Here is a 14570-nt window from a genome sequence, read left to right on the forward strand (position 1 = left end):
TAGGGACGCTGACCATGCCCAAGGTTGTTGTAGTTGCAGCATGAGTCGCGTCTAGACTTCAAGGCCGCATACTAAATGCTACAACGTGGCCAATTGCTACAAGCTCAAGTATCACTTCCAATCTCTCTAGTCAGCTCTAAAGCCGAACCTCCGAATTGTCAGGGTCATCAGAAGCTGGACTCAAGCATGTACCATGTATAATATGTATCGATCTCTTGATATCAAAGCTTATTTTCTTGGGGCTCACGACAAGAACCGAGGTCTCTTTTTCATCAGGGGCTACATATTCATGTTACAATGTCATGAATCATGATTGGGTGTTGATAACCTCTATATGCCCCACCGAAAGCTTGGGTAAACGTTCAAGACGCTAGTTGTCAACCTCGTAGCGCCAAGATCAGAACCACGAGCTACGCCTTCCCGATCAACGGCATATGTATAGGCACGTAGGATATAATACATATAGTGGAAGAGTATATCTCGAAAACTCATGACAAGTCTATGCCTTGCATACCACCGACTTCCCTCCAAAACTGAGAAAAATCCACTCCCTCCGATTCGAACATTTCTTGAGCTTGTAACATTGCGTTGCGTTGTCGTTCAGGTGTAAAGCCACCAGGCTGAGAACTCTCGTACTGGACCAATTCAACCCAGCGAAAGAAAAGATCTTCCTTGCCCATACTTGTCAGTTTTTCCTGAAATGCAAAGAGTTGATCTCGTTGCTGTTCTCGCTCTTTGTTATTCTCATCCGCAACCCTCCAGATAAGCCATCCTTCGTCATCCGTGTTCACGAGAATGGCGGTGCGGAATTCGTCAAGTTGCACCCCGGAACCTTTGTTGATGTTGTCAATCAACTCATGTGCCCGCACCATAGCTTTGTAGTCTAGATCCCAATCAGCGTCAATGAGAAGATATCCGCTTTTCTTGATTCTTTGCGGAGCTACAGCTGGCACCACCTTCTCTCGGACAACCTTCTCGTCACCATAGACCCAGCGGTTGCGTTCGAGAGTTGCTGACCAAGTACTTCGACTCTGTCGTACAACAACTTCTCGCTGACGAAATCCGACTTTTCGCCGCCAGTAAATCGGCCCCTGGATGAAACGGATGGGCCAAAGGAGGAAGATGGTGACTAAGAAATAATCGATCGAGAAGGTGAGTGTGCGCCGAAGGACCGTGCTAACTGCACTTTTCATGGGTTGTGATGTCAGGTCCACTGTTGATTTTGTTGATAGCCCTAGCGCCGAGGCAAAGATGTCTGGGTAAACGTAGAACCCGTTGTAGATGCGATACGCGAAGAACAGGACAATAGCGGTATTCAGGAGGACAGGTAGAATAAACAGCTGTTTCTTGAAGTCTGGACTTTCTCTGTCGATATGTATGAGATATATTTCATTTAGTGAGAGTAACTCCAGGAATGGCTTCAAAATGGAAGGCGCCTTGACAAATGGCGTTGGTGGTTTTGCCGTGGATTTCGAGGGCTCTTTGCCTTTTACCGATCGTTTTGTGGCTTTGGCCATGCTTGAATGGTATTGGATATATGTCTTATGGTTGACTGTTGATGAAACTCGGCATTTGACTAGAACAACCGAATGTCATATGCCATAGAGTAAACCGAGGAATTTTTCTTTTATCTATGAAGTGACATTAGCCAAGTGAATAAGAACATAGAGAAGAGGGAGGGTTACAGCTTTTACATATAGAATATTCTGTCTTGAACATTATCACTGAATAAAACTGAAGCATAAGCTAAGGATCAAAAAAGAACACTGAATGCTTATGTGGGGACATATTTGCGCCTTACCTAATTGGGGTAGGTGCCTTTTGACTGACAAAAACATCATAGATTTGCAGGAACCATGACTCTGCTGAACACTATGAGCAGCAGTTACTTTATATCTGTGCAAGGGGTATGTTTGATAGCTGGAATATGTGCAGGAATTGCTGAGTTATTATAATAACTATGTTTGTTTTGGTTATATTCTTTCAGCCATGTCCTTATCAGATCACATCACACATCGTGGTTCCTCTCGGCGCTGGGACAACAAACAGCAACTACAGCAGGGTGCTCTTTCTCCACACCTTCAAAGGGCGCACCTGAACTTCGACCTTGATCTTACCCGCGCGTATCCCTCTGAACGAAAATATTCTCGAAAACCTACCACAGCCGACAAAGATGGGCCGCGATCTCGCAGTAACTTTCGACTGACGAGAACATTGAAAGACGCGTTCGAAGCCACATCGCGAACAATCGCCATGGACTCGAACGATGGCGCCCCACCTCCAACAGCAATTGACCGTACAACAAGTCCAATACGCCGACATCAGCGAAGTTATACCCTGCCATCCCCCTACGCAGAAGTCACAAGCCCCCCGCCAGCCGAAATACTAGAAACGTACCAGAGAATCAACGATGCGGACGACTTGGCGGATTTGGTTTCAGAGGATGACCAAGACTACCTCGGGAATGGATTATCTCGAAAAAGCTCCGGAGAGCGGAGGAGGCGCGATTCTCCTGGACCTATGAACACTCAACACACTCAGACGGAAGCAAACTTGGACCCAGGTTTTAGCTACCTGGACGATGCTACGGATGACTATGTGCGGGGAAAACTATCAACATATAAACGCGACGAGGAACGTTTAAGTCGTGTAACTTCTAGTCAATCGCCGGTATTTAGCAGAGCAAAAGTTGGGTCGAGAGCAGAAGGGTTACAACGACGCGATTCGGATCCCCGAGCAGAGGAAGCAAGTCAAGACGTTGGTGGAGAAGAGGATGGCCTTCGTCTTGGGTTAAATGTGCCCAAAACCTGGGGAAACAAATCGAGTAGTCATCGACGATGGCTGACCTCCATCACAGGCGATACCCCTCGTGCTGACGCATCTGGACGCAGCACTGCGAGAGAAAGAGGGTCCAGGATTGAGTCAAGAAGCCGTTCACCTCGTCTCAGTGACAAGTCACCTTCACGGTTTGATCGAAAGACGAGCCAAGAATTCGCATCCAGATCGGAGAGGTCTCGTCTGGGAGCTCCACCATCAGACGGTCTTCACAACACTTCTCGTTCCAGATCGCGATCACTGGGTAGAAATGGCTTAACAGGCGACAGCATTTCAAACACGCCGATCACGATCTATAAGTCAACATCCAGAGATCCATCTCAGAAATTACGAAGTGATTCTCGAGAGCTACTCCGCAAGTTGGCCCGCACTGAGAGTCCCCCACAACAGAGTACACCCGCACAGCAAAGGCCAGAGGAGACTCCTCTCCCGCAGAAAACACCTGTTGTAATAGGGGCTTGGGTTGATACGCCGATGACTGTTCGAAAGAGGGAGAATAACAAAGATAACACGGAAGAAATCAATTCTCCGAGCAAGGCAGCTCCAAACTCCACGACGATTGCGCCAAAGAGAGAATCACAAACCCCAATTGCTGAGGACTCATCCAAGAAGGAATCAGAAGATAAAATTACGACCAAACCTAGCACACAACAAGCTCCTTCAAAGCCCAATGTGTTGACTGAAAAGTCACTTAACATCGACAGTAAGAAGGAGCCAAAGCCAGAACTCGTCAAACCGAAATTACCGAAGAGCGCCCTAGAGACTTTCATTGAGGATGCGAAATCTAATGGCAACCCTTTATCATTGGGTGATGATACAATAGCCTCTTTAGAGGGACTGATGGATGGGACAGACGCGAAAGTATCGTCTACGTTCGCAAAGTTGAAAGAAGAAGAATTGGAAAAGGAGCTTGATGCAAAAAGAGCTGACACAACCCAGAGTCAAAGTGGCGACAGGTATACGAAATCACTAGATCGTCTGGGATCGAAGCTACAGTCGATCATCCATAGTATACAGGATGCGCGAACGGGTCTCAACGTGATTGAGCATGCCATCGTACCAGGAAACGGCAAGGTTATACTCCCGGACGTAAGCGAAAAACTCTGCGAAACCTGTGGGAACGCTAAACATGCGCACTGCGATGGACGTGTTTACCTTGCCATTCCGATCCCTCGTCTCTGGAAACGGGAGAGCAGCACTCAGCGCCTACGCCCGACATTCCTAGGCTGGGTGATGATCTATTTTGGTTGTTGGTATCTCACTGAGAGTATCATGTGCGATATTTACTGCCATCCTACTGTCGCTGAAGTCTGTGATGGCTATTGTCTACAACCGGACGCTCCGCAATTCCCATTTGTGCTGCCAACAATGCTCTGGCGCTGGTCACATATTTCAAGTATCCTAACCCCGATAATTACTATCCTAGTCGCCTTTCTACGCTTAATCGCTCAATTGTGTGGCATGTGGGATGGGTACGTTGACGATAGTCAGCTTTCAGACATCCAATGGTCGTCGTCCTCTGCTTCATATCTCACCGATCCTCCAATTGGCGGTTCTGAGCATCAGGGAACACAAAATGGTTTCTTCGGCTTGTGGCCTGGTGGGCGTCCAAAACACTCGGCAACGCGTGTTTCGACATCCACCGCTTCTACTTCCATGCCAACCATCTTGCAGCAGGTCATCCAAGACCCTCAAGGTGACGGGGTGGCTTACAGTATTGATAACGATGAAATGGTGTGATCTCTACAATGCTCTTATTTCGAAAGGAAAACATTTCGCTTCGCTTTATTAATCATGTATTGCTTTTCGTGGCGTATCCTGGGATGTGGTGGTCTTTATTCCTGGATGAGACGGGGCATTTCTTCTTTTATTCGGGCACATGCAGTATCGTGGATATTGATACCGAAGATCGGGGCAGGCGTTTCTAGTTGAAGCAAATTAATACCGTCCAATACTAATTAAGACGCAATATCGCTGATGAGGATCAGATAAATCCGTCCCTTCATGTTGCAATCCAGTAGCACCAGCTTCGGTTGAAATTCAACTGTATCATTTAGAAGCTACAGCAACAGCAAGCGCAGAGACTAATACGGATATCCAAATACACAAAACCGGAGTTTTCGTTTATCAATTAAAAAGGAAATTGGTTCATAATGATACAGGGCTTTTTCCAGTTCAATGTTGCAGACATAATACAAGGCTTATTATAGAAATGCAAGATGTGAGATGTGAAATGGCTCCAAAAACGGTTACGAAAATTACCTATAGAACTGAATATCAGTTTCATTCTTGATATCGAAGCGTGACTTTAGAGAAAAGACTTACCACTGTATGACTAATACCCCATCCCAGCAGGATGTCGAAGTTGCGAAGTAGAAGATGGAATATCTATCTTACGAATCAAATCCACCAACTTCTCTGCCGAAAACCGTCCAGCGTTGTATGCGGAAGCAGGAGGGATAATGCTCAAAAGATGAACAACGTCACGCGGTAAAGGAGCTGCTGAAGGTTGTGGACGGTATTGACCGCCGCCATTCACCTGGCCAGTGGTGGGTCGTTTTAATTGATCTGGTCGACGGGCTGGGATACCCTTCAGGGGGGATTCGGCACGGGCGAATTTTCGAGGTCTATTTTCATCTTCGAAATCGTCTAATGGGAAGGGTCGTTTGGGTGAGCCGGTGGGAGGTACATCGAGATAACGCGTAGGTGTCCCTTGAAGTGAGGTCTGCTGTTGTTGCTGTTGGTCGAGCGAGGTCATTGATCGAGGACGGACTTGTGATAATGAGATGACTGGCTGTGCCGCAATTGGATCGAAGTTGGCAGATGTGTGGCGATGAGCGAATTGGGAAAGCGTAGGATCGTCGGGGAAAAGCTCGCGCATGCGGTTTTCCAGGTTGATGACTTGACCCAAGTCGCCATATCGAGACTCGTAGTCATGTAGAAAGGTAAAGATAGGTTTGGTCTTGACTACGTTTTCTGGTTTGCTAGCCAGTCTTCTGATGGTCATTTCAAAGACAGCACGAGCATCTATAATTGTTAGTGCTGATAGTATTCACAGCATGAGACAAATAACTTACTCGTCACATCGTTGATATCAAAAAGATGCTTCAAATACTCAAGCGCAAAATTCTCATCATCCGGAAACAACCTGGCACCACGTTCAAAAATCCTCGTTGCAGCCGGATCTTTATAGCAATGGTATTCAATCAAGGCACTAGCTATGTAAACGTCACTCGTAATACGACCACGCTTGCGAGCTTCAGCAAAAACCTGCCGAGAGCCAGCAAGTTCCCCCGGTTTACCCTTGCCCTGAATACGGCGCATTGCACGCATCAAAGCTATCCAAGCGAAAGAGATCAACTTGGAGGTCATGGTGATTTGTGTCGCGTGCGCCTTGCGCATTGCATCTATTTGACTCTTCTTTGCTGCCTCTTTTGCTTGAGCTTCTTGTGACCGCTCCGCCTCATCTTCATCGTCAGCGACAGGATGATAATCGTCGGACTCGTTGGCAAACTGCTCTTTGATTCTGGCAATGTCTTGCTCTTCTCGCTCACGGGCCTTGCTATTGAGAGCGTACAGAGCATCCAAGAGTTTGTCAAAAACTTCTCTAACTTTAGCGCCCCTTTTTTGAAGATCTTGTTCCGGTTCTGATTCAATTTCCAATCTATCAGCACGCTTGAAGGCGAGCAAGCAACTTTCTGGGTTCGCCTCAATGCCTTGGTTGAGAAAGTCATTTCCTTCGGAGTCCATGCCGTTCTGAAAACAAAAGTCTGCAGCTTCAAACCATATATCCGGCACGAATCGCAGTGCCATTAATGCTTGCTTGTAGGCGTATAGCACTCTGTTTCTGTACGCAGATATGTCCTCTTCCTTCAGAACGAGAGGGTCTCCTTTCTCCCAATTGATCCATCGACGCCATAGTCCGACTTGATATTGAAACTCGGCCTCCCCCGCAAATCCAGGAGCTGGAGGCATTTGGGGAAGAGTTGTACGATCAAGATCTCGAGTTAAATTCTGCAATTCAGTATAAGAGCTTCTAGCTGTCATGTATGCAGGTGACCGCTCTTGCAAGAATTTGCGTCCCTAGTAGAATATTTTTATTAGTGCATTCATAGTACGCTTGAAAACAAAGAGTATGTTACCGTGAGTTTGTTCAACCCCATCTCGAACTGATCGTACTCCTTCCAGAGGGTATTCAGAGAATGAGTGGGTACACAGATAGCCCTTTGATAGGCCTTGCGTAGTAAATCCATCTTTTGCTGGTCCTGCCAATTCGTGCCACCAACGACACCGGGTCCTGTCTTTATAAACTCAACATAATCCAACCACAACGAGGCTGCATCCCTATCCAATCCGACATGAGTAAGAGCCAGGTCATAGGCAGATGTGATAGTTCGTCTTGCTTGACCGGATGTGTCTGTGGTCAGAGGATGTCTTCGGCGTATGTAGTCCAGGTATACAGTCCATAGTTGCACATTGGGAATGTTTAGCAATGTACGGTTAAAGATCTGCTCAAGGCGTTGCAACTCATTATTCTCGGATTCCATCTTGATATATGCCACCCATTGCTCAGCCTGCGAAAGCACCAGTCAGCTCAGTTCATGTCATGTTAAGATAAAAAACGTCTTACAGAAGATGGGAAGACTTTGAGAAACCGCTCGTACACTTCTCGCGCATTGTCAAGTCTGTTACGACTTCGGTGTTCGGCTATCAGTTCGATCCATGCGCGTATATCTCCACGAGGATCTTCTTTGATTCTATCCTCCAACAATCCAATGCGATCATGAGGCAGGCGATTCCGAGATGCCGCAGAATCCGCTGCCAAGGGAATGGGAGTTGGTGCATTGCTATCAGTAATGCCTCCATACATCGCTTCAATGTACAGATTGTGAGCAGAATAGGAAGAAACGGGATTATTAGAAACATCTTTGGAAGTGGCCATATCAGGCACAAGGGGTTGTATTGATACACCAGATGTAGAAATAGTTTCATTTGCATTTTTGTCAGAATAAGGAAGCTGCTCAGAAGCGCCTGCAGAAATATGTCCACCATGTTCAATAGTTTCCAAGACTCCTGGTGGCTCATACTCTGCCTCATCCTTATCCTCATCCTCTCCCTCATTCTGTTCCTCATCTTCATCATCATCATCAACAACAAAGCCGCCTATGGTCTTGGTCTTCGGCTGTACATGCACAGTAGATGAAGGCGCTAATACAGAGGTTTGCGAGTCACGTCTGGACGGAGCTTGGGAAGTTTGTGTAGTGTCAACTTCTTCAGGCTGATAAGAATCATGAGGGATAGACTGAGTAGCGGAAGAAGCATCATTGCTTTCGGCGCCATTTGGATTAGGTTCTGCTACTGTAACTGAGTACTCATCATGCAATGTATTCGATGGATCATAGTCATCCTCTGATTCTGTGCCTTGGACATCTTGTGCCACTCCGGCAGGATCATACTCATTGCTCATGGCTTGCGTCTGGAAAAACGCCTGCTCGGCGTCTTCCTCGGCCATGATCTGAGCGCCGCGCGCACTCGAGGAACGAAACGGGGAATCAACAACTAACACTAAGCATCAATAATAATCGTCAGTAATGCTTGTGAGCTGCTTCAAATGTGATCGATTAGCAGAAGAACCGCACCAGGAATGTAATGTGGATTGATGGTTGTAGCTAGTGGGGTGATCTAGCAGATGCGATGTTGGCACAAATTCCAAAGTAAAAAAGGGATAAGTATCGCTAGAGAAATACGAGGGTAAGTAATTGTAACCAAGGCGATCGTTATGGCCTGTTGTTGTTGTTGTTTTTGCTGTGTTGTTGCTGTTGTTGCTGTTGTTATGTTGCAGGTTGGGCAGTCTTAGATGATGTTTCTCCAAGCTTTTTCTGTCGTTAATTAGTCACGTGATACTGACGGGTCAATAGCGCGAAATGCAAGGAGAGACGCGGTGTGGGCGCGTCTCTTTGATTGATCGATTTTCTATTTAAGAAGCGCCTGCCTCATAGATTATACAACTCCACTCACCTTACTGTTTATTGCTCTTCACACCTTCTCTTTGAAATATCACTCTCAATTTCATCAAAGCTTTTAAACAACATACAACACATCCACCATGTCGGTCGTGTCACTCCTCGGTGTCAAGGTCTTGAATAACCCCGCCGCTTTCTCCGATCCATACGAGTTCGAAATCACCTTCGAGTGCTTGGAGCAGCTACAGAAAGGTAAAAAGATACAGCGCTACCTCCAAAAAAACTTCTCCAGTTACGATTGCTAATGTATATTTCAGATCTCGAGTGGAAACTCACTTATGTCGGATCCGCCACTTCGTATGCTATTTGCCCTCCACACTGACAAGTCACGCACTAACAGTCTCTTCAGATCCGAACACGACCAAGAACTCGACTCTTTACTAGTCGGCCCAATTCCAGTTGGTGTCAATAAGTTCATATTCGAGGCCGACCCTCCAGATCTCAAGCGCATTCCCCAGACTGAGATCCTCGGTGTTACCGTGATTCTCCTCACATGTAGCTACGACGGTCGAGAATTCGTGCGAGTCGGTTATTACGTGAACAACGAATATGATTCAGAAGAGCTCAATGCGGATCCTCCATCAAAACCTATTATTGAGCGTGTGCGTCGCAACGTGCTCGCTGAGAAACCTCGCGTAACTCGATTTGCCATCAAGTGGTATGCTTTCACTTTGCCATTAACAGTGGACATATCTGACTGAGATATAACTATAGGGACTCGGAAGAATCTGCTCCTGCCGAATATCCTCCTGAGCAACCAGAGGCCGACCAATTGGATGACGATGGTGCCGCATATGGTGCCGAGGAGGTTGAATTGGAGAATGCATTGATCAAGGAATTGGAGGAAGTTGAACACCAAGATGGCGAGGACCATGAAATGGAAGGCACCAGCGCTGCTACTGCTGCGGCTGAAGATGATGACGCCTCAGATGCCGCCAGTGAGGATCTGGAGGCCGAAAGCAGTGAGAGCGAGGAGGAAGACCTTGATGAGGAGGACGCTGGTGACGGTGACGATGATGTCGAAATGGCCGACGACGCCAATCCTGGATCCGCCCGGCCTCAATCCCAGCCTGAAGTGATGGTCCATTAAACTCGCCTTGACCATCATCGTCGACTTAATTTTAACAAATATCTGGATCACGCACACAAACAAATACCCGTGGAGTTTCAGTTTTACGAGTGGCTCAACCCGTGGGATACAGGCTCTCTACATCTACTTTACCTGATTATAACGATTGCATGTCTTCCGTATCTGATAATGACGATCTTTCTATAACGAACTCAAAACCGCTTTGTTGCTTTATTGCATGCGCAAACTACCACAGCACTCTTATTCGTCAAAAAACAAAGTAAATTAGCCCCTAGCCCATTGCACCCCTCGATTTGATATTTAGATTTACCCTCAAGAATGCGCTCATTCTAACACCGAAAAGAAATATCTAAGCTACGAACCATCCATGCCATTCAATCCATATGTAGAAATAGATAAATGATCGAGAGCTCAGTAATTCGCCAAATATGTATGATCCCGAGGTCGTTTCTGACCTCAATACCCTTGAAGGTTGTTAGGAAAAGATTCCTAGGTATCCCGACCTTTCTAAGATATCAAAGTCCCCCTTACTTCGTAGGACTCGTCGGTTATTTGTAAAACTAAATTGACCGTTGCTAGGTTCGATGGTCTACTTACATACCGTGCTTCAAAGGTAGATACTATCTAGGTATATAAATATCGTGTATAAAGAGGCGAGGATGTGAAAATAATTATGGCGAAACATCTTACAAACCTTGGAACCTTGGAATAGCATGAAGATACTGAGAATGGCATAGGGTCCTCAGGAGATCCTTATTCCAGTGCTGGGTCAAATCTGTAAGGTCATAATAAAATTTCATGGGTATCATATACAGTATTGTGGGGATAAGAAACAATATGGGGGTAGAATTGATCGTACTAGAACCCGAATTTTGATCCCAGTGCTGTAAAGATGAGTCGTCAATATCGGCGCATTAAAGTACGGAATAAGAAAAATGAGATGATATATAGAGCACTTACCACCAAGAACAGCTTTTCGTTTTTGCTTCGAGACGAAATTGCTAACATCATTTGCCCAATTACTACTGTTCTCTTCAAGTCTATCCATGCTGTCGCCCATGATTCCAAGCCGCTCTGTTCTTTCTTGAACCTGGCGTTGCATGTATGCCCAGTAGCCTTCATCATCTTTAGAAGACGGAGGGACAGAGCGTCCTTGTCGTCCTTCTTTGCGGCGTTCGAGTTCCTCATACTTCATTTGCTCCATCATTCGTTTTGACATTGGGCGGTCAGGTCCACCGACTAATATAACATGTTAGAATTTTTATAACCGAAAAACAAGAGTACTTACTTAGTAGGTCCATGTCTGCGGGTGACACGTATTGGGTACCGGATATCCATTGGAAGTTGGATATCGTAGGTCTGGGAGGAAGCATGGCATCTGGATTGAAAAGCTTATCATCTGGAGGTAGACTAAGAGACTGTTAGGTTTCAGACTTTCACTAATAGAAGCCTCTCGGAGAGAAAGAGAAACGCACATAGGAGTACCAGAACCCCAGACATTGACAATTGCAACTTCTGATGGCCCAGTCCAGCCAATGACATCCCCAGAAGGAGAAATCATTGCCTCTGAGAAGCGCTGCACATCCAAGATATTACTAATTGTGGTACAACCAATTTCTTTCAGACCTGGAATTGAATAGGCGCGAACATTGCCGTCTCCGAACAAGCCAACAAGGCTGTAGCCTCGACCTTCTGTCTTTACAAAGCCGGCGGAGTCGCAGAGAAAATCACCCCATGACTTAGAAGCACCTTTGCTGGTTGCCGGTTTGAAAACCCTGCAATCCGATGAGGTTACTGCGATGACCACCCCGTTGATTTTGGCACCATTTCGAAGACCCGAAACAGCCATTTGGGTTGCTAACGCAAGTTCCCCAGAATCAGCGTTGATTGGGAAGATTCCAATAACTGTATCGTCGAGAGTAGTAAAGCCAACAAATGACACAGAATATGTGCCACTATTCGATGGCAATATCTTAAATGTAGCAAGGTTTCCACGGTTTGTGCCGACGAAGCAGCAAATACTTGAATAATCTAAACCTCTCGTTAGCATACAGCTATTTTGGCTGACAACAAGCATGCTTACCTTCACCATCTAGTGTCAAAACGCCAAATTCAATGCTAGTTGGCCACTCTAAAGGAGCACTGTCCCCCGTGCGGCTCTTACGAATGCTCCCGCGCCTATTACTTGCCTTGAGGAAGTTACGGATGTCAGCATTGTGGATAATCGCTGGGCCACGCAGATCGATGAACACCAGTTGACCTTCCTCGAAGCCGGCACAGACAAATCCAACATCGCTATGCTTGAGAGCCGTCACAGGTCCGTTTTGCATCTCTAAAAGAATGAGCGGGAGTAATCCATCCCTCAAATTTGGATCGGTTCGGTGAATTATGTTTGTGATTTTGCCTGGTCCCGCGTTCGCACCTGGGGCCTGTTCGTGTCCGGCATGCTGGTTTTTACCCCAGCGGAAAATGACTACTTCTCCACTGCGAAGGCCCACGGATAGCTCGCCAGATGCACCGGAGAATGACATTTGAGAGACCTGAGTGTTAACGTTGCGTGCGATAGCACGCGTAAGATCGACTTGAATGACATCCCCGTTCTCAATCTCGTCATCGTGCCCTGCATCCCATAGTCGCACAACTCCATCTGCATGTGCAGTGACAGCAATATTGCGGTCTTCAAATCGTTTCAGAGCTTTCTTGCCCTCAGCACCTCCCATAAGGAATTTCGGGCCTTGACCCCTCTTTTCCTTCAGTCCAAGCCAATTGTTCCGGCTAACAGGTGTCAAAATCGCTTTGGTAACGAAAGGATGTACGAATGATAATGATATATGCAGCATATTTGTTGGAGAAATCGGGTGTCCATTGGGGAAACTGAGAGTCACAATTTCGCCTGTAGATAGAAGAGCAATAACAGCGATTGGATCTTGAGCACCGCCGAAGAACGGGGAAGCACGGGGTATTAAACAGAAGTCGACAACCTCCGCCCCAGGTGGAGTTTGTAGAGTGAAACGACCCTTAGGATTTTCAAAGTAGCTGGACAATATTTGCCACGAGGAGGTCTGATAAACAGGAGTGGGCCCTAGATCTAGAAATGTGAGTCCTTTCTGCCTCTCGTTGGATGGATGGCCGCCCGCAATCAACAACCCTGTATTATCTGGATTCTCCTTGGCGCACCAGGCGACCTGAAAGATCGGGTCCTTGACACTGCAAGTACCACGGGGAGAAGTTGGATTCTCTGCGCGAGATCCTGGTTTGTCGATGTTGACGTCCTCGATAGTTCGTGCCATGACCCGGCGTCCATCTTTTGCATCCCAAAAGACTAAGCTCGTATCTTCGTGTACCGTAAGAATGAAAGTGTTTGTGGGATGCCACAAGGCTTGGGTCAATTTGGGTTTCCGTGGGATACGAGATAGAGTTGGGTCCGAGTCACCACCAGGAGCACCTGCAGGAATTTCGTATTCGAAGAAGTTCTGAGGAATATTCTGTTTAATGGAAAATATGACTGCTCCTTCCGGATAACCAATCAACAGTTTTCCAATATCCCGCGGTGCAAAGGCTAAAGATACGACAGGAGCCATCCTCACCCGGGGATTCTTTTCGAGCCATAAGTTCGGTAGTCTGAATGGTGTAAGGCATTCTCTGTCCATATCGTAGGCAATTATCTCCCCTGCAAACAATCGAAATAAAGGTAAGCATCACAGAATCAAGTTTCGTCACGAGGAGCATACCATTTTGAAGGCCGAGAACCACGTAATCAATACTAGGATCAACCGCTACCGCAGATACATGGCTTGGGGGGGCATATGAAACCAGTGTCTTCTTCGTCTCTAATGAGAAGATAGAAAGCTCACTCTTGGAATCAACGCTGACGAGCTTATCAGCGCAGAAGTGTAAAAACTTTGCAGACGCTTTGCGCGGTAGACTAAAAATGACGGAAACCCGCCGTTGGCCAAAGACGTAGATTTGTCCGCTTCCAAACTGTGTATCACTGGTTCCAACTGCCAGCAGGGACTGGACGGGATCGTAGGCGATGGCGGAGATGCGGGAGTTAATGCCATATCGGGTATACTATTTCACCACGGTCAGAATTGAGAGTAAGAATCCGTTATTGATAATAACAAACCTCATCGAGTGTGAAGAGTGTAGGCGATAGGCTCTCGGAGAGATCCTTCTGGATGCCTGCCTGCTTGCCGCGTAGGAAGTGAGCCATTGAGGGCAGTCTCGAAAGAGCTAGGCGCCGCTAGTATCAATCTTATCGCCAATAAATTATTCCTCTGCAGATCCCTATATCAGAATGGTATCAAGGTCGCTACATGAGGATCGAAAGCAACAAATTGAAGTTATCGAACAAGGAGCGGGGTGACGTAGTCCCATCTCCGGGAAGCCGAGAGGTGCTTACCCCGATATAGTCTAGCAGATAAACTAGCGGCTAACCACCGAAGATTAACTCTCGATAAGATTGATTAGGGCTTCTCAGCACATAAAAATTTCCTCTTCAAAAATAAGAGCGCTAAGACGGTGGAGCCACATCGCAACAGCCCAGATGGTCTAGTGGTTATGATACATCGTTGTGGCCGATGTGAGCCATGTTCGATTCATGGTCTGGGCAACTGAGTATA

General features: G+C 46.7%; 5 protein-coding genes and 1 non-coding gene across 6 annotated transcripts, besides 2 other annotated features; 3 read left to right on the forward strand and 3 right to left on the reverse strand.

The window, feature by feature from the left end:
- Positions 1-286: 286 nt before the first annotated feature.
- On the reverse strand, positions 287-1743 carry TSTA_031650 (uncharacterized protein). The gene is made up of 2 exons (XM_002480294.1): positions 1686-1743; positions 287-1631 (listed from the first exon to the last, which is right to left on the reverse strand). The coding sequence occupies exon 2, from the start codon at positions 1515-1517 to the stop codon at positions 489-491; it is 1029 nt and encodes a 342-aa protein (XP_002480339.1). The 5' UTR covers positions 1518-1631; positions 1686-1743; the 3' UTR covers positions 287-488.
- Positions 1744-1856: 113 nt separating this feature from the next.
- Positions 1857-4729, forward strand: TSTA_031660 (uncharacterized protein; the record flags this gene model as incomplete). The annotated part of the gene is made up of 2 exons (XM_002480295.1): positions 1857-1907; positions 2050-4729. 2 exons carry the CDS (start codon positions 1857-1859, stop codon positions 4573-4575), a joined length of 2577 nt encoding a protein of 858 aa, XP_002480340.1. The 3' UTR covers positions 4576-4729.
- Positions 4730-5025: 296 nt separating this feature from the next.
- Positions 5026-8684, reverse strand: TSTA_031670 (CFIA complex component Rna14, putative). The gene is made up of 6 exons (XM_002480296.1): positions 8475-8684; positions 7466-8400; positions 6978-7409; positions 5913-6918; positions 5161-5862; positions 5026-5097 (listed from the first exon to the last, which is right to left on the reverse strand). Exons 2-5 carry the CDS (start codon positions 8345-8347, stop codon positions 5171-5173), a joined length of 3012 nt encoding a protein of 1003 aa, XP_002480341.1. The 5' UTR covers positions 8348-8400; positions 8475-8684; the 3' UTR covers positions 5026-5097; positions 5161-5170.
- Positions 7929-7991: a microsatellite.
- Positions 8621-8668: a microsatellite.
- Positions 8685-8798: 114 nt separating the features above from the next.
- TSTA_031680 (histone chaperone ASF1, putative) lies at positions 8799-10230 on the forward strand. Its single transcript, XM_002480297.1, has 4 exons — positions 8799-9050; positions 9116-9155; positions 9208-9516; positions 9573-10230. The coding sequence occupies exons 1-4, from the start codon at positions 8942-8944 to the stop codon at positions 9946-9948; spliced, it is 834 nt and encodes a 277-aa protein (XP_002480342.1). The 5' UTR covers positions 8799-8941; the 3' UTR covers positions 9949-10230.
- A 283-nt stretch (positions 10231-10513) lies between these two features.
- On the reverse strand, positions 10514-14211 carry TSTA_031690 (SNARE-dependent exocytosis protein (Sro7), putative). The gene is made up of 7 exons (XM_002480298.1): positions 14075-14211; positions 13680-14019; positions 12032-13618; positions 11424-11979; positions 11237-11358; positions 10909-11187; positions 10514-10832 (listed from the first exon to the last, which is right to left on the reverse strand). The coding sequence occupies exons 1-7, from the start codon at positions 14159-14161 to the stop codon at positions 10807-10809; spliced, it is 2997 nt and encodes a 998-aa protein (XP_002480343.1). The 5' UTR covers positions 14162-14211; the 3' UTR covers positions 10514-10806.
- Positions 14212-14488: 277 nt separating this feature from the next.
- On the forward strand, positions 14489-14560 carry TSTA_031700. The gene has a single exon. It is a non-coding gene; the product is annotated as a tRNA-His (tRNA).
- The last annotated feature ends 10 nt before the right edge of the window (positions 14561-14570 follow it).

Source organism: Talaromyces stipitatus, genomic scaffold, assembly GCF_000003125.1.
Source record: "Talaromyces stipitatus ATCC 10500 scf_1105507295541 genomic scaffold, whole genome shotgun sequence".
Lineage (NCBI taxonomy): Eukaryota > Fungi > Ascomycota > Eurotiomycetes > Eurotiales > Trichocomaceae > Talaromyces > Talaromyces stipitatus.

Bases quoted from the DNA above. Each gene is read 5' to 3' on its own strand.
- TSTA_031650 (XM_002480294.1), bottom strand. From the start codon at position 1,517: ATGGCCAAAGCCACAAAACGATCGGTAAAAGGCAAAGAGCCCTCGAAA.
- TSTA_031670 (XM_002480296.1), bottom strand. From the start codon at position 8,347: ATGGCCGAGGAAGACGCCGAGCAGGCGTTTTTCCAGACGCAAGCCATG. The intron at 7,410-7,465 runs GTAAGACGTTTT...GTGCTTTCGCAG, and splicing joins TCAAAGTCTTCCCATCTTCT to GCTGAGCAATGGGTGGCATA. The intron at 5,863-5,912 runs GTAAGTTATTTG...TAACAATTATAG, and splicing joins TGATATCAACGATGTGACGA to ATGCTCGTGCTGTCTTTGAA.
- TSTA_031680 (XM_002480297.1), top strand. From the start codon at position 8,942: ATGTCGGTCGTGTCACTCCTCGGTGTCAAGGTCTTGAATAACCCCGCC. The intron at 9,156-9,207 runs GTATGCTATTTG...CAGTCTCTTCAG, and splicing joins TATGTCGGATCCGCCACTTC to ATCCGAACACGACCAAGAAC. The intron at 9,517-9,572 runs GTATGCTTTCAC...ATATAACTATAG, and splicing joins ACTCGATTTGCCATCAAGTG to GGACTCGGAAGAATCTGCTC.
- TSTA_031690 (XM_002480298.1), bottom strand. From the start codon at position 14,161: ATGGCTCACTTCCTACGCGGCAAGCAGGCAGGCATCCAGAAGGATCTC. The intron at 11,980-12,031 runs GTAAGCATGCTT...CGAGAGGTTTAG, and splicing joins TTTGACACTAGATGGTGAAG to ATTATTCAAGTATTTGCTGC. The intron at 11,188-11,236 runs GTAAGTACTCTT...ATGTTATATTAG, and splicing joins CGCAGACATGGACCTACTAA to TCGGTGGACCTGACCGCCCA.